An 18,980-nucleotide genomic window follows, 5' to 3' on the forward strand; every position below is an offset into this window, starting at 1 on the left:
GCCCAACTGCAGTGTTATCTACCCCCAGAAATGTGGATCCTGGAACTCTTTTACCGAAGGAGAATATGTCTATGTCTCAGAAGGCTATGGCCTCTTCAATTGGACATGACAGTAACTTGAGCAAGACCTCTGCATCTCCACAGATGAGCCCTAGTGTTTCTAGAGCTTTTATTCCTCTGTCAATACAGATGTAATCTGGAATAGAAATTGGATTTCTTTCAGCACATAAACTAGTTACTCTAACAGGTAGTCACACAAATTGAGTCTTCAATTCATAAACTGTTCCAAAATTGTGTCAATGAATTCAGGATACTGCTACCAAAAGAGCTGAACATGAGAACTGATTAACTGAAACTGAGTAGTGGGCACACAAGGTTGATTCTTCTATTACTACCTTATAAGCTGCAGTGGTTTCAAATTTTAAAGATGGCAGACTTTTACATGCTCAGTTAGAAGTAATGGAAAATCTTTTGAGGGCAAAGAATCTTAGGTTTTTTAATTTCTCTGTGTCCCATTATCTAGCCCCTCTTGAACATCTGAAAATGTACTTAAATAATATTTTGCAATATCCTCATACAATTATAATATGTCTCTTGAGAATATTTATGTTCCTAGAAGTTCTAGAATTTAAGAGAAGAAGGAGGTATGGATCCAAATAGTTTCTCCTGATAGTTTGGACATCTCACAGTTTCTAGAATCTTCTCAGGATTATATTGCTAAGCGTGACACACTATTGGTTACTTTTCAATCTGAGTCTGAAAAGAAAGCTATTTTGAAACTGTATTTTTCCAAGAAACACGCCTTTTTTGTGGTTAACAAATTACTATTTTCTTAGATGTGGCCAGACAAACCAGATATCGCAGAAAGCAGTTCCTATAGTTAAGGTCTAAAACCTTGGCCATGGGAACTACATACTTTTTCAGATTTCCTTCTGTCTGGTCACTTATAGGAATAATAAGTATGTTTTCTCAGATTCCACTCATTTAGGGGCCCTTTTACTAAGCTGCAGTAAAAAGTGGCCTGAGTTACTGCATCTTTTGGGCACGTGCTGGGCCATTTTTTACTGTTTCTAGGAAAACGGTCTTTTGTTTAAGGGGCACGGTTTCAATATGGTTGAATCTCTTCATAAAGGCGGTTAATACATCCCAATAAATAAATATGCAGTGGATTTGTAAGGTTCTTTATATGGTGAGGTTAATGATGACTCAGCCACAAAAAAGTTCCCTAAATGACCAGATGACCCCCTTACTCCCCCAGTGATCACTGACCCTTTCCCAACCCGCAAAGATGTGAAAGAAACAGTTCATGCCAGCCTCTATGACAGCCTCAGATGTTATAGCCAGACCTATCAGAGCAGCAAACAGGCCCCTGGATTCACCTAGTGGCCGAAACAGTACAATAAGGTGAAAGAGACCCAGGCCAATAATCCAGTCTAACAGTTACACTTGTGGTGGAATGTGTGATCCCTCCAAAACCCACCAAAAACCTGATGTACTCACATTTAGGTGACACCTGCAGCCATAATGGCTATTGTAGTAGTGTACAGTTGGGTACAGTAGGGTTTTGGTGGGTTTTGGAAGGCTCACTATGCAATATAAGGGAGCAATAGTGAGATCTGTACCTGGAAGCTTATATGTGAAGTCCTCGGCACTACCCCCTAGTGTGCCCCACTGCTCTGCTGGGATGTTTGTGTGGCCAGTCTACTAGAAATGCTGGCTCCTCCCTCATCCCAATGGCTTGATTTTGTGCGTTTTTCACTTGGGTGTTTTTTGTTTTTTTTTTTCAAAAATGGACCAAAAGGATAAATGCACAGAGCAAAAAAACATCTTGCATGTGGCCATTTTTGAAAAAGAAAAATAGACGTTTTGAAAATAGGTGTTTCGAAAATGGTGTTAATATACTGATAATAGGTGTTTCGAAAAAAGCTATATTTGCTAATCAGATTCTGGATGTTTTGAGCAAAACATTCGAAGTCTGACTTAGACATTATATTGAAAATGCTCCTTTGTGTCTCCTATATCTGTCTCTTATAGCTTAAAGAAGGAAATGAGAAGTGAGAATGAGTGGAGATGGACAGAGAAGTGGCATCTAAATACCTGCTGCGACTGGAAGCAAGCAGGCTGCTTTAAATCTACTACTACTACTAGGAGTAGCCTAGTGGTTAGGGTGGTGGACTTTGGTCCTGGGGAACTGAGGAACTGAGTTCGATTCCCACTTCAGGCACAGGCAGCTCCTTGTGACTCTGGGCAAGTCACTTAACCCTCCATTGCCCCATGTAAGCCGCATTGAGCCTGCCATGAGTGGGAAAGCGCGGGGTACAAATGTAACAAAAATAAAAATACTACTTAGCATTTCTATAGCGCTGCTAGGGTTACGCAGCGCTGTACAAGTTTAAACATGGAGAAGGACAGTCCCTGCTCGAGAGAGCTTACAATCTAAATACCAACTATGTAGTCAGTGTAGGTATCATGAATGGGGAGGGTGGTTAGGCGCCATAAGCAAGGGAGAAGAGATGTCATCTGGCAAACAGGAAGAATCCCTGGGCAAGGAACCCAGAAAGCCGGCACCAGTGAAGCAAAGTTACAGCCTGAACAAGTTTTGCTTTGGCTTAAGGAAGCCTCTGGCATGGATATTTTACTTCATGTTCCCAGTGGTTTATAGTTTACTTGCCAGACTGCTTGTAGCAACAGATAAGAAATACAGCTGTAATTGCCCTGATTCAGACAGAATTCCTCCTGTACCATTTTCATGTACACAAAGAGAGAGAGAGAGAGAGAGAGACCAGCTGACACACTTACAATGCCATCTGAAATTTAAAAAATTCACATTATACTTGCACTGTTGCAAATAACTGTATTGTAAGCTGGAAATATTCAAAGCAATTTGTTCAAGCAAAAAGCATTTTGCCTATGTAAATCAGCTACCTGAAAATGTCCCACCTTCTGTGTATAAAAAGTATACACATACACAGATAAATTAGGAGGAGAAGACCGCAGTGTACCGGCACTGAAATATTATTTAACACTGTAACAACGCATCATAAAACAGTGTTTCAGAGTTTATAAATGCACAGTAACCTGCACAGAGGCTTATCTAAGGGGTCCTTTTACTAAACTGCATTAGGCGCAGCTTAAAATGGCAAACCATGGGACGTGCTCAGGTGTCCTAAGTCCAAAGCAAGAGTAGAGGATGTCACAAAACACAACCAGCTAATGGGAGGAAGTCAAAGAGTCCTTTATTCAAAGCACCAGAAATTGGACTCAACACAGTCTGTGTTTCAGCGATAATACCACCTGCTTCAGGGGTCACAAAACAACTATATTAATAAAACAAAAAAATAGTTATATGACTTTTCATTTTATTGTTATATCATTCTTTCTTATGTACATATATTTTTTACTTTATGATATTTGCTAATAATTTTTTTGATCCCTGAAGCAGGTAGTTTTACTGCCAAAACACGGATGGTGTCAGGTCCTGTTACTGGTGCTTTGAATAAAGGACTCTGACTTCATCTTGTTGGCTGGTTTTGTTTCGTGGCATCCTCTACTCTTGCTTTGGACTTTGGACTACACGTAGAGGTTTCTACCTATTTCTGTTTTTGGCTGTCCTGTGGTAAGTGCTATTTTAGCATTTTTCAATTTTTGGGGGAGGGGGCAAGTGATGGGGGTTTTCCTGTGCTAATCAGATAGCGCAGCTACATTACTGCATGCTAACTGGTTAGTACAGAAATAGCACCTGAGCCCTTACCACCTACAAAATGAGTATTGGTAAGTGCTCAGGCCGCTTGCTAATGCAACCCTGGTTGATGTGTAAATAAAGTTTATCCTATTTTTTGGCATAATGGTGTTTGCTGCTGTCTTTGCAAATGGCCCTTCTCCACTCCAAGCGGTATCTCTTTCACTCGGAAGCTATGCGGACATGACTCCAAAAAATAAATGTAGAATTCAGACAAAATACCTAAAAAAACGAGACCGGTTTCAGTCTAAGTGGCCTTTTTACTTTAGTGTATTAAGCACTAACACGCACTCGACGCAGCAAAAATAGCCTAACCCAGGACATGCTAAAGCATTTCACATTAGTTTTGGGAAGTGCACGTGCTAAGCACACAGAAATTATTTTATATATATATATTTTTTTTTTATTTATAAAACAACTTGCCAGAAATACAGAGAAAGTAATATATAGGAATTATTTCAGTCAGGTAATTCTATTCTCTTCCTTAGACCACTAAATAGAGAAAGTGAAACAAGACAAGGAGTTAAATTAAACAGTAAACAGAAAACAAAACGTGGTATTAACTTGATTATCCCCAGATATTATTCATCCAATTCATTATTCCACATTGATCATCTGGTTGGCTTCTTCAAGGCCAATACGGTGTTTAGTCAAATCATTTCATTGAAAACATACTTATTGTCCAATATTAGTTAGAAATAATACATCTGATTACATTCTTTCTCTTTTAAAAAACAGAAGTTATTTAACAATACATATACTTAAGTCTCTAATTCAGATCCCACTGATTAAAGTAATCCCAATTTTCACAGGCTTCACTCCTTTTAAAGTAATAATTGAGGAAGTATTTCTGAGATATATATATATTTTTTTTTGTTTGTTTGTTTATTTGTTTGTTTTTTAGAGGGAGCATGTCTGGAGTAGAGAGTGGGCATTCCTGCGCTAACCAGTTAGCGCATCTACATTACTACATTTTAACTGGTTTGAGTACGGTTTACACGGGAGCCCTTTCCACCATCTAAATAGATGGTGGTAAATGCTTCCACAGCAATTTTTTGTAATGGCCACATGCTAATGCTATCATTAGCATAAGGCCCTAATTGAACAAACAGAAAAAAAATCCTTTTTGCCAACCACCTAGAAATGGGCTTAGCACGCAGGAAGAGCCTGCGTAAGGGTGTGCTATGCGCATTTCTTAGTGCAGCTGAATAAAAGGACCCCTAAGTGAAGAACAAGTTACTTACTTTTGGGCTGATCTTTATTGTCGCTATGTCTGATTTCTTGTCAATGTCTTTAATGGTTGCCTCATAGGTATCTCCATTATGAAGCTGCACTTTCAATTGTTGTCGCCCTGATATGGAATTGCTACTGGAGACCACATGAGCATTGGTCACAATTAAACCCAAGTCTGACGCGATGAAGCCTGATCCACTTGATAATGGGACATTTCGACCAAACAAAGGATGTCTGCGTGAAAAACAATCATATTTAAACAGGTTTTCTGAAACTAGAGCAACTACATATCATCACCTACTGTATAAGTCAATTTGTGTTAGGGAAACACCCCCCCCCCCCCCCCCACACACACACACAGTCACATATATATAAAGCTGATCACAACATTATTTTTTTCAAATGCATTGCAAATTTCTCAATTTATATATGATGAAATATGGTAACTAAGACAAAAAGACCTGATAGAAATAAAAGAACCTTGCAAAAGCAACCTGCAAATCTCACATTTAAATGTTGTCCATCACCAAATTAATATATCACATTAGTTTTTATTTCATCAGGCAAGTTATCCCAAATGCAAGAAAATCAGGGGAAAATTCCAAAACAATAAGACTGATAATTAAAATGAGATGTCTAGGTCATCCCTGTCTCAAGGCCATCATGCTAAGCTGAAGGAGACTAAAGTGTTTTTCTTGCCTGCAAGGGATTGACAGAGCTTGGGGATATTGCTGAGAGGATATCCCCTGGAAAGGGGAAAAGACAGCTACTTGTACTGAAGTGAGCCCTGCTGATAGAGGAGCAGTGCTGAGGGATTCGCTATCAGAGGAGGCTTCACCCCCTTGGTGAAGGAGGTTCCATTGACATAGGGAAGGTTAGTCTAAAGATAGATGAGGGAACAAACAATAATTCAGACCATTTTTTTTTCTTTCTGGTTCCTTTATATCTATGAGGATGCATCTCAGGTTCTTGCAGTGTCTGATATAGCTACAATTCAATCATCTGTCTAACAAAGCAATAATGTAATATACTGATAAGCTGGCAAACTACACCATTACCTTAAGAAAAGCTCAATGTGAACCACTGCTGGAGCGATCTTTTCCACCACATCTGCGATGAAGTTGAACTTGTACCTTGGACTGTTGGGCTGTTGGTCACCTGTACTAGCAGAAAGAATTGGGCGTGTTAATAAGAAAAACATTTAAGCTAAACACTATTAAATCAGATAGCTACAAAATTTATAGCAGCACACAGAAACGAAAACTTAGGGGTCCTTTTACTAAGGCATGTAGGTGCCTACGTGCGTCATTTCTAAGGAAACATTAATAAACTGTGTTGATTTTATTATTAATTATTTCTTTGGTCCCAGTTCCTTGGACAAGCCTGGTTTACTTTTCCCACTTCTTTTATCTCTGTCGGCCTACGTACGTCCTACAGTCCAACATGCATCAAATTGGAACTATTGCCTGGCTACCATGTGTCCCAGGTGGTAATTTCATTTTTGACTCGCATACAAAACACACGATAGAAATTTTCTACCAAGTGCTACTTAACTGACAGTAAACGCCAGTGTACGCGTGCTGATGATTACCGTCCGGTTAGCACGTGAGACCTTACTGCCAAGTCAATGGGTGGCAGTAAGGTCTCAGGCCAAAAATGGATGCGTGCACTGGTTTTAATTTTGCCACACGTCCATTTTCGGCCACACACAAAAAAAGGCCTTTTTTTCCAGGTGCACTGAAAAATGGACCTGCAGGCGTGCAAAACATGTGCCTAAACCAGTGCAAGCCATTTTTGTCTAGATCAAAGTTGTCTATAATATATTTCCTCCATATATCATACAATATAGAGCTCATGTTCACCTTCATGATGATATATGGAGGAAATATAGACAACTTTGAAAATCATCAGATGTTCTGAATTTGTATGTTAAAGTCTTCTTGTCATTGGTGTGACCCCTGACGCAGGTGCGGTAGCACCGAAACACACACGGCCCATGTCGGGTCTCTCTTCAATCAAATCTCATTATTAAATGTTTTTTTTGTGTGTGTAAGAACTGTGGGCTAGATGCATCAACCAAACGTTCAAAAATCTAAATCGTAAAAGTGCTTAACGAATTTGAAACAACGAAGAATGCACAAAAAAAACAGCTCAGAAATGTTCGGTGCGGTATTGAAAAGTATCAAGCGTACGTTATCCCCGTTGTTAATATGCTCATTAAGCATGCGCAGAGCAGCCACAAACGTATTAAACCTACGTAGGTTGCTTACGTCAGACTGGGGCGTGCGAGGGGGAGATCCCGACCTGCAAGCCTTTTAGCTGTCTGATCTAGCAGAAGAGTGCAGTTGAAGATAACTCTAAAAAGAACGACCCGACCCTCGTAAATCCCCTTTTGTAACAAAAGACCTCTTTGCAGTTTGTTTACAGTACTGGGAAAATTGACTTTAGGGGATAGAGGGCCAGATGCACAAAACCTAACAAGCCCACAACTTGCGTTTTAAACTGGTTCCAGCCAGTTTAAAACGCAAGTAGTTTACCCGGGGCATGCACTAAGGGCATTTTCCCTGCCACGGTAGCAGGTAACGAAAATGGAATGCAAATGATTCAAAAGCTATTATAATGAGCTGCACTACCGTTGCAGCCCATTATAATGAGATGCACTACCGTTTTTCCGATTCCCTTACCGTAGGAACCCTAACGGGAGGTCTGCACCTCTCGTTAGGGCTCCTGTGAGGGAATCGGAAAGGAAAAGGGCCCCCCAAAAAAGGTAAAAAAGAAAAAAAAAGCAGGGAGCGCATGTGAGGGGCATCCTTTAAGGACGTACTCTCCCTGCGCTTGTGAGAGACGTTTTTTTCGCAGTTTTTTGCTCTGCCAGCGCTCGTGTTTTTTTCCCCCTTCTATTTTGTCTTCGCTGCGCCACTTACCCCTCCACAGCAAAATTTTTCTATTTTCCTGGTTGCCGGAGAATCGGGACGTCCCTTTAGATTAGGCTCCTCTTCCTGGTCTCTTCAGCCAATCAGAGCACATTTCGCTGACAACAGCCAGCTAAGCCCGCTTTGATTGGCTGAAGAGACCAGGAAGAGGAGCCTAATCAAAAGGGACGTCCCGATTCTCCGACTCAGGTACCGAAGGAATAGAGAATGCAAGTGAGCTACAACGAGTAGCTCATTTGCATTCCCTATCGTTGATACATTCCCGTTCCCTACCGATTCGCTAGGGAATCCGTAGGGAACGGGACTTACCGACATCTTTAGTGCATCTTGCTCAGAGTGTTAATTTTCAAAGCTATTGGAGAAGGGGAGAGACAGGATTTTTAAGCTGCAGGGAGAAGCAGTATGTTTTGTTTTGTAATGATGCAGGGGAAAGCGGAGAGCCACGTGTTTGTATCTCACGTTTCTTTTTAAACATGCTGGCTTGGATTTTTATGGTGCAGGGGGCCTTAACGACAGGTCTGAGCATACGTAAAATTTCTGACGGTAAATGATTCATTGCAATCATCGGTATGGTTAGTGCATTCCGAATTGTCCACATTTCAATGGTAGTTTCTTCTTTGCATTCCGTTTTCGTTAGCTGCTTGCTTCTTGGGGAAAAAGGCCTTTAATGCATGCAACGGTTAGGAATTTCCTTCATTAAAGGGTTGTTAGAGGGTCGTTAAGGTTTAGTGCATCTAGCCCTGTGTCCCTTTTGTTTTTAAAGGCTCTTTGTGGTTTTTCTTTTGGTTGGACTTTGTTTGTACTCAGTTCCTTCTCTTTGTTACATTATCAGTAATGATTCACACATCATCTAGCTCCATTTTCTTTGGTGTCACCTTCACTGTGTTTGCCTGTCTTTTATTGTGTGACGGACTTTGTTCTTCTGTTTTTGTCAATGCCTAAATTTCATAGCATGGGAGGGGCATGGGTGAGTCAGGGGCATTCCCAGAAATTAGGCGTAATGTTATAGAATACTTGGATTTGAAAACCCAACTACCATTAGTTGGGCGCAAGAATTTACACCAGGTTTCAGTAGGCATAAGTCCTCACGCCCAAAACTAGCCGTGGGAGTCCACGCTAAGCGCTATTTTTTAAAGGTTGCTTAACGCTAAGCGACCTTTATAGAATTGGCACTTAGCTTGGATCTTAACAGTGCCTAATTTGGGGTACCATTTACTGAATCTGGCCCTAAGTGACTTAACATATATTACTTCATGTACTTAGATAACATAGCACTGCCAAAACTCACAACACAGGAGCTGGACAGCCTTAACCAATTAATAACGGAAGATGAAGTTAGTTTGGCTATAACACGAAGCCCACGGTTAAAGGCCCCAGGACCAGATGGCCTTCGAGGGGAATTCTATAAATTGATGGAGGGAGGCGTTATACCAGCCCTTACTAGATTTTTAAATCAACTAATAGAGAAACAGGCAATGCCCCCCGATTTGAACAGAGCCCACATAATAGTCCTGCTAAAGCCTGGGAGGGACCCTTTAGAGCCGACCTCGTACCGCCCTATCTCCCTACTGAACTATGATGCTAAGCTGCTGGCGAAAATTTTGGCCAACAGGCTGGCAAGACTGTTGCCTAGACTGATCCATGAAAGCCAGGTTGGCTTTGTGGGAGGTAGGGCGGTGAGCAAAAATTTGAGGAAGATCCTGACATCATTGGAACAAAACTCACAGGGTAACACAGCGTCATTGCTTGTTAGCTTCGATGCGGAAAAAGCTTTCGATAAAGTCCACTGGGACTTCCTCTTTGCCACCTTGGAAGGATATGGTTTCTCCTGGCGGTTTGTCGAAGCGATTCAAGTCCTATATGCTAATCCTAGTGCAACGATGTGGATAAATGGGCTGGAGTCGGAGAGCTTTCCTATTAGGAGGGGCACGAGGCAGGGATGCCCACTATCCCCCCTTCTTTTTGTACTGACTTTAGACCCCCTTATAAGAGAGATTATGGAAAACCCTATGGTTCAGGGAGTCAGAGTGGGACCCCACATGTTTAAGATCGCAGCATTCGCAGATGATCTCCTGGTACACCTCACGAACCCGAGAGAATCGCTAGACACATTATTGGAGGCATTCCGTGAATACGGAGACTATGCAGGCTTTAGAATAAACTTGGACAAGTCTGAGGCTCTGGCCTCGCCAGCGATGAGCCAAAGTGACTGGGGACCTGGGTTCCCATTGAAATGGGCCAAAGATTCTTTTAAATACTTAGGCATTCGACTTGCAATGAATACCTCAGATCTATATCAGCTAAATGTCAAGATCCTACTAGAACATACTAAGAACAAATTAGATTCTTGGATGAACCTCCCTTTGTCTTTGATGGGGCGAATACACCTAATACAGATGGTGCTGTTTCCCCGCTGGCTATATGCCTTACAAACACTGCCAATCCGCTTGACGAAGACTGATTTGAAACGAGTGACCCGCCTTTTTAGTCGATTCTGCTGGGCAGGGAAGAAACCAAAATTCAGACAGGACATGTTAGTGGGAAGCTGGAAGCAGGGAGGCATAGGTTTCCCGGACTTGTTCCTATACAACCAGGCATGCCTGATGCGACACCTGGGGGATTTCTTTCAAGACACGCAATATTACACACCCTTAACCGTTGAGAAGGCCTTCTTTGCGCCTTACGATGTGCAGGCACTTATCCATTTGCCTTGTCACCTCATCCCGTTCAAATTTTTAAAAAGCACTTTATTTCAACCTCTTAGAGAGACGTGGCAATGGTGGATGAGGCAGCTGGGAGGACATCCACACGTCACTCACCAGATACCGATTATAGGCAACCCAGTATTTAAAGCGGGGTTGGACAACCCGATCTTTGGTGAGTGGCAAGGGCTGGGTATCACGAAATTGGAACACTTATTAATGGAGAATGGGGAGATGCAAACATTTAACGCCCTCCAGGACAAGGTGGGGGCAACATGGGGCAATAGGTTCGCACATGCACAGGTTACACACTACATGAAATCCCTAAACCAGGCAGCTCTGAAGGGGCGAATGGGGGAAGCAATTCAAGGTTTTTTTGAGGAGCTGTTGACAGAGAGGTACTCGGTATCGGGTCTGTATGCAGCTTTGGCCCGGCGTCAACCCAAGAGACAATACGAGGATCTCAAAAACAAATGGGAACAAGATATAGGGTCCTCACTAACGTCTTGGGATGTGGCAGCTACATTGAAAGGCATTAGTATGCTAGTACAGGATGAAAGGCTGAGAGAATGCGGATATAGGGTAGTCCTCCGAGGTTACATGTCTAAAGCACAGCTGGCTCATGTGCAGGGGCCAGACGGTTCAGATTGTTCCAAATGTGGAAGGGGTCCCTGCTCACTGTATCATGCCCTATGGCAGTGTCCCAAGGTGCGCGCATTTTGGCAGCGGGTAAAGGGTTTTTTAAGCCGATTGGGGAATAAGATTCAAGGGACGGACAGGCAGTTTTTGCTGGATCAGCCAGGAGCCTTTGCTCCGCTGCGTGCCCCCGCTATAAAACTATGCAGGAAACTGAGTTTGGTTGCTCGGAAGTGCATTATGCAATACTGGACATCTCCAGAGGAGCCAGCCTACTGGCACTGGAGAAACCAAGTACACCTATTGGCCTCCTGGGAAGCAAGAGACTCCAAGCGATCACCCAAATGCAGAGCACAATTTCTCCAGATCTGGATGCCATATCTGCAAGCCCTTAGCCCAAGGGGGCGTAGCTTACTCCTCAATGCCTGATAAAGTTGAAGCGAAGTGGTGGGGACGGAGGAGGCCTGGAATTAGAGAGTGAGACGGATCCATTCGCTGCTTGCCGGGAGGGGGGGGAGGTTGAAGGGGGGTGGGAGAGGGAGTAGCTAGAGGAGAGATGCGGGAGGGGACTGGACGTCTTGAGAGTTGAATGTTCTGGTGGAGGTAAGGCTCTGGTAATAAGTCATCGCTGCAGGGACCAGGAACAAGATTTGATCCCTCGGTTAATGAGAAGTCCTATCTCGATGGAGACTGGATATTGAGTAGCTGATAGATCTTTAGGCATAGAGGGTCCTGAATAGCTGCATATCACAGCCTAACCAGTACATCAACACGAAGCTTCCACGCCTGCGGAACATACTGGGGATGGGGCGGAGATTGGGAGGGGAGAAGAGTGGTGGGGAAAACAAAAATAAAAGTTTGACCCTGGTTAAATTTTAGGATAAGTATGTATAGTACACTAGAAACGTTCTGTAATACTGTTTATATTATTGTGCTGTACCATATTGAGGTGTCAATAAAATAGTTGAAACATATTACTTCATAGGTTAGCATGTATTATTTTCATTTCCTACACATTCACGAATGCACATGCCTATTATGAAGTTTATCTGATATAAACAGTCAAAACCTGAATCTTTGCTAAGGAGAAAGCAAGGCTAAACTCTCTCATTAGTAGAAAGGATGATCCATACAGGACAAAGTCAAGATCATCAAGAGAGCAATACTGAGAGAAACAATGAACTTACTACATATGACTTGTAAGAAAGTAAAATATGTCAGTTTCCACAGATAGTGTCCTTTCAACATTGGTATGTGGAAATATAAGACAAATTAAAACCCCATAATCTTATATCCAAGATATACTATTAACCTCTTTATGCTATATTTCTGCTAAAATAAGACACAGATGTGAACTAGTTACACAGAAAAGCAAACAGTGCCTGCAATGCATATGCTGATGTGTTGAAAAGTGGTTAAATAATTGTATGTTTGAAACTTGTGAGAAGCAAGGCCATCGTTCAGGCTTCAGCTCTTAGGGTGGAATACATAGTACTCTCTACATTAGCTATAATTCATTAAAGTGCTTAGAAGAACACGAGGCACGATATGTGCCCCATTATTTCAAAGAGGTTTATACAGTGATCTCTTAAAAATGTGAATTTCTGAATTGTGAACCTGTGTGAAAATTGTGAAATTGTGACTAGTGTCTTGAAGACTTAGCATCCTGATATCTTTTGTGAGTACCATGCAAACAGACCACTAAAAGCTGTACATTTCTGTGGATTTGTGGGTAATCTGCAACCATATGCGAGCAATCAGCAGGCAGCTCCACTTGAAGCCTTGCAGGCTCTTAGGCTCCATGTAAGTTTTCACATGTTACAGCTAATAGCTAACCAGAAAGAGGAAGACAGAAATGGCTGCAGAGGCTGCCACTCTCTTACAGCTAGAGAACAACCATTACCTTAGAATTGATATATGCCTTTTGCTCCACCAACCCAAGGCTGCCTAGATAGAGGTGCCAGGAAAGCATGTTGTTAGCATGGTGCAACATTTTTACTGTGAATGTGCACATGAACAGAATTTGGGAGGAGCGTGGACAGTGTGAGCAAGCATGCACCTTGATTATAAAATTCTACAATTTACGAGTGTACTTTCAAAATGTAGGTGCACTCATTTACACCAGCTCTAGGGCTAGTGCAAGTGATCATGCTCAAATTAAGGTGCATTTTTGGCCACTTATGCTGGTATTTTAGAAAGAAAAGTAGACACCTATTTTGCTTTTTAAAATAGGCTTAAAATATGCCCATTTTGGCTGCCTTGATCTAGGCACCTGGTTATAAAACTACACTCAAAAAGTAATCATAATCTGTAGGAAAATTAATTCTGTTCCTCCAATGCCCTCCTGGCCACATTACCCTAAGAATTCAGCCTTTCTATGTCTCAGAAGTTAAAGGGAGTCAGGTCTGGCTAGTACTTGGAAGATAAACTACTAGGGAAGACTAGGTACTATAGGTTGCACAAGGCGATGGCAAACCACTGCGGCATCCAATGACACAGCCACCACGGTAGGGCTATGGACAGGATGGTCTCCCATGTTATGATGTCATCCTAATGCACAGACTCACTGACCAAGAAAACTATTACAGGACAAACTTTAAATGCATTTCTGCACATCAAATAGGGTTTATGTGCGTATATGGGGTTTTTCAAAACTGTCCACCACGCACACAAGGACAACTATGCATGTGTTGCACATAACTGTCCCTGTATATCAGGGAGGCATTTGTGAGGCTGGGGTGGAGAGTTCACTTGGAGGCACATTGTTTGAATGACGTCCCTTTACGAGACAACAGGTACTTCAGAATCACAATTATTTGATAATTGTCCTCTTTTTATGAACTCTTATTTTGGACTTGATTATGCAGTAAAAGTACCTTCATTTTTACTCATGTGGAGGGGCATTTTCAAAGTCCGACTTTGGATGTTTTACACAAAATGTCCAAAATCCAAATAGAAAATAAGGTCATTTTTGACAAAAGAAAAATATCTTTTTTTTTTTTTCAAAAGTACTGTTTTGAACAAGGTTTTGTGCTTTGCATGCTTTGTTTTTTGGTGTATTTTTGAAAAAAAAAATGAATAAGAGCAAAATGTAGAGATTCATGCCATTGGGATGTAGGAGGAGCCAGACATCCCAGGAATGCAATGGAGCACCCTAGAGGGCACTTCTGTGCACTTTATATAAATGGTCCTAGATGCACATCTCACCTTTGCTCCCTTATCTTGTCCCCTGAGCCCTCCAAAACACACTGACCCCCACTGTACGCCACTACAATAACCCTTATGGGTGAAGGTGGCACCTATAAGTGGATACAGTAGGATTTTTGTGAGTGGGAGGGGTCACAGTTTCCATCACAAGTTTGACAGGTAGAGGGAGATAGGGACCTGGGTCCCCCACTGTGTACTGCCCCGACTACTACACTACTCCAGGGACCTGCATGCTGCTCTAATAGACCCGTCTTTAACATCTGAGGCTGTCATAGATGCTGGTAAGTCATATTTTTATATACATTTTGGGGGGGTGAAAGGGGGTCAGTGGCCACTGGGGAGGTATTGGAGGGTCACCCCTGATTCCCTCCAGTGGTCATCTGGTTATTTAGGGAACCTTTTGTGCCTTATTCGTTCTGAAAACAGGTCTAGATCAAAATATCTTGGTTTTAGTCCTGGATGTTTTTGTTTTGTTCCATTATAGCTGTACAATGTCCAAGTGTTAGGCACACCCTAATCCTGCCTTTGAAACACCTCCGATACACCCCCTTGTGATTTGGAAGCACTGCAGATGAATTGCATAGATAAACGTTTGCAGAATTGCTTTCAAAAATAACAATTTGGATGTTTTGAGAAGAAAAACATCCCAATGGTGCTTTATGACACTTTTTTGATGTTTTTCTCTTTTGAAAATGAGCCCCATAGTCTTCTTTTTCTTACATATCGTGCTGCCAAATGAACCAAGCAATGGAAAGTAAATCATGTAGTCTTTCAATATGTCTTCATCATAGGCCCCCAAAAAACCCTTTATTGTCACAGATACAATCTTCCTACAGTAGCGGTGATCAAAATAATGAAGTAACTTGCATATTACTATAAATAGTAAATATAAATAGGAAGATTGTATCTGTGACAATAACGGGTTTTTTTGGGCCTATGATGAAGAGAAGACCATATTGGTCTGTTTAAGCTCTGGGAGATCGTATTTGGTCTTGGAGCTCTTTGAAGCCTTTTTTTTCCCTTTAAATTGAGTCATTTGTGAACAAGTGGATTTTTGAATATCTGTTAGATGCTTATGTAACTTCACTCCACGATTATATTCTTTTGGTGTCTTTCAATATGTAAAATATTTCCCCTTGTTTTTCCTACTCATTTCCAGGAGGAGGCCTTTTTGTCCAATCCTGGTCTTCAATTTACACCCTAATGCAGTGGGGTATTTGTAGTTCCTGATGCTGTCCATTTAAATCAGTGCTGCAGGTCTCAAAACGCATCAGGCTAGAGCTGACAAAGATTCAGGACTGGCCTAAAATTCTCCCTCCTGGGTAACTTGGCAACTCTGCTATTGCAGGGAAGGAAGGAGACCCAGACACTGCAAATTGGTTCTAAATCTGGCCTAAGTTAATGCAACTTCAGGGTCTGAAACCTGGAATCCTGAACACTAAATGTTCAGTTTGCAGCTCTTCTTGGCTAGCTCTGTACTGTACTCTAATGGAAACCACATTGGTCACAGTATGACGAATATTGAGTGCCACGTCTGCTGCGAGAGAAAGAATACTGACATTCTGTCGGCTGACAGATCATTCAAATGGCTTTTACAATCTAGGCTTTCCTAGATCTGCATAGTTGAGTGCGATGTACATTCATCACCTCTACTACAAATGCAGAATAAATGTGAAACAGAAATCTTGGCACTATTTGTTCATAGATATTTTAGGGAACAATAATCAAAAGACATTTCTGCAGGTCACAGAGGAGGTAAATTCTATAAGTGGATACCTCCTTTTAGGCTCATGTTGTGCGATGAGAACCAATTCTATAATGACATCTGGGCACCCAGATTCCATTGTAGAATATTAGCGCAACCTGATATCGAGCCACCTAAAATCTGGGCATCTGCAGTTACAGCAGCCATAGACCTGATGTAACTGTGGGCGAACAAATGCAGCAAGGGCACGTATAGGACTAGATTCTATAAATGACGCCTATGAAATCAGCGCTGAAAAACAACGCACTTAGCACGATTCTATAAACCTCACCTAAAGTTGGGCATAGTTTATAGAATATGCATAGTGCCCGTTCCTGCAACTAAATTTAGTCATGGCCATTTATGCCAACTGTAAATGCCCACACTTAACTTGGGCATGGATCAGGCAAATGTATTTATTTATTTATTTGTAGCATTTGTATCCCACATTTTCCCACCTATTTGCAGGCTCAATGTGGCTTACATTGTTCCGTAATGGAGATCACCAATTCCGGAAAAGAGAAATACATAGTTAAGGTGGAGGAGACAGAGTGTTATATAACACTGCGTGTAAATTTTAGGAACGCCCATGACCTGCCCATACCCCTCCCCTGGCCACACCCCCTTTTGAGATCAGCACAATAGAATTTACGTGCACCACTTTATAGAATACGCTTAGCAAGTTATGCACATAATTTCTAATTAGTGCCGAAAATAGCCTGTTAGTGGCCAATTATCAGCACCAACTGACTTGTTAACCAATTAAGTTACACAATTTGGTCATGTAGACAAAACTGTGTGTGTAACTTTAGTCACCAAATATAGAATCCATGGGATAATTTATAGTATTCTGTAAGCAGCGCATCTAAGTGACAGCACCACCCATGCCCCTCCTATGCTCCGCCCATTTGTACATACTCATTTATGCTATGCTACTTACATGCACCCTTGCTGCATAGAGCTTAGCTGCTTTGCTTCCACTTGCGCACATAAGTTTACACTTACCCGCAGTGCAGAGGCTTAGCCAGGTTTTGACATCAGGGGGAGCAGACTTTTATAAAATAGGCGCCGGTTGGTGTCTGCTAGACAGCAGTGCCTGTGTTGTTTTCAGGTGTAGTGGCTGTGGCGGGTAATGATTAATACAGGCTGTCTCTGTTGCGTCCTGCCTACAAGGAAACAGGAAGTTACATCAGGAGATAGGACGCAGAAGAGATCCTTGGACTGGCCAGAGCAGGCAACCTGCCTTCTTAACTAAAAGTAAAAATATCAAAATTGTGACCATCACCTCAGGAACAGCACATACACTTCTTCTAGTGCTGGACACTTTGTTTAAATCAGATGGGCTCTACAGGATGTGGAGACCACTAGCCTTGAGCATTTTTGTTTTATGTGACAAGGGCTACCAAAAGCGCCCCTTGCCCCACAGCCTACTTTAAAATAGGGCCAGACACTTTGTGAAATAACATAAAACTCTGCAAAATGACACCCAAAACCTATACTGAAAACTTACATCATAATAGCCCTAAACCACCTACGAAAACACAGTGCAACAAATATTTATTTATTTTATTTTATTACACTGGGCCCTACAGCAGTATTTCCCTAGGTGGTCCTGGATTACCCCTTTGCCATTCTGGTTTTCAGGCTATCCACAATGAATCTGCATGTAATGGAGGCAGTTTATGCAAATCAATTTCATGCATATTTATTGTGGATAGCCTGAAAACCTGACTGGAAAGGGGGTACTCTAGGTCCAACTTACGAAACACTGCCCTAGAATACCAAGCTTACCACACCATAACAGCTCTAACCTACCAATGTAAAGACAGTGCTATATATATTACACTGGACTCTAGAGCACCAATATACCTACTGTTGGGAAACTGGAACAAGCTGCACTGTTACACATTCCTACATAGACACTACATGCTAGCAGAATCCTTCATCTCAGTCACACATTCAGAACATGGACTGACCCTCATCTCATCTAATACAGAATAGGGAGCCACAAAAAAAACATAAAAAAGTTGAAATAGAGACCTCCTCCACTCTGCCCAAGAAAGCCTGACTCAGTGCAATACTGGTAAAAGAAAAACAGAATGAATTTTCTCCTGTACTTTGCAAAATAAAAATAGAAAAAAGAAAAATGTACATTTTACAAATCAGGTACATCTCAGTCCTTACAAAGTATTACATAAAAATATATTTTTTCTTTTCTACCTTTGTTGTCTGGGAATTTAATTTTCTAATAGGGCTGGTCCCAGTCTTTTTTTTTCCATGTTCCATGAGTCAGTCTTTACGCTAACTGCTGTTACCACATCCTCCAGCAAAGAGTTCCAGAGCTGGTGTTATAAAGATGGAATATACTGAATTTAAATGGAAGTAAAATTAAATTGAACTCTCCTTTCATTGGGGCACATGGAATCACAACTTAACTTCATCTGTTTTGTAGAAGTTTACATTGTAGATACACAAATGGATTATTCCGTTTTGAGGAATGTTTCAGGGACAACTGGTTTTATAAGTCAAAATAAAAATAAATATTTTGTTTCATGCAGTTTTCTTCTGTTTAAACATAACTAAACAGGCTATAAGCCACTAATGCAGTCCATTGGTTTTCTTATATTTTGTTCCTGTGCCAAAAATGAAAACTCTTCTCTCTGTCTGGTCAGTAATAAAAGGAGCTCATTGCAAACACTATCAACCTTAAAACGTTGTTTTGTTGCTGTACATGAGGAATTGTGACATTGAATAAATAAGTATACGTCTGTATCCCTAGTCATGTAT

The 18,980-nt window shown here is 41.5% G+C and overlaps 1 protein-coding gene across 1 annotated transcript in view; it reads right to left on the reverse strand.

The window, feature by feature from the left end:
• The window catches only part of HTRA3 (HtrA serine peptidase 3), an 81,076-nt gene that overhangs the window by 54,131 nt on the left and 7,965 nt on the right, over nucleotides 1-18,980 (reverse strand). The window contains exons 2-3 of the mRNA XM_030192588.1: nucleotides 6,030-6,129; nucleotides 4,983-5,205 (exon numbers count right to left, since the gene is read on the reverse strand). Coding sequence (XP_030048448.1) covers nucleotides 4,983-5,205; nucleotides 6,030-6,129 — 323 coding nt within the window. The remainder of the gene's footprint in view (nucleotides 1-4,982; nucleotides 5,206-6,029; nucleotides 6,130-18,980) is intronic.

This window comes from Microcaecilia unicolor, chromosome 2 (genome assembly GCF_901765095.1).
Source record: "Microcaecilia unicolor chromosome 2, aMicUni1.1, whole genome shotgun sequence".
In the NCBI taxonomy this organism is placed as follows: domain Eukaryota; kingdom Metazoa; phylum Chordata; class Amphibia; order Gymnophiona; family Siphonopidae; genus Microcaecilia; species Microcaecilia unicolor.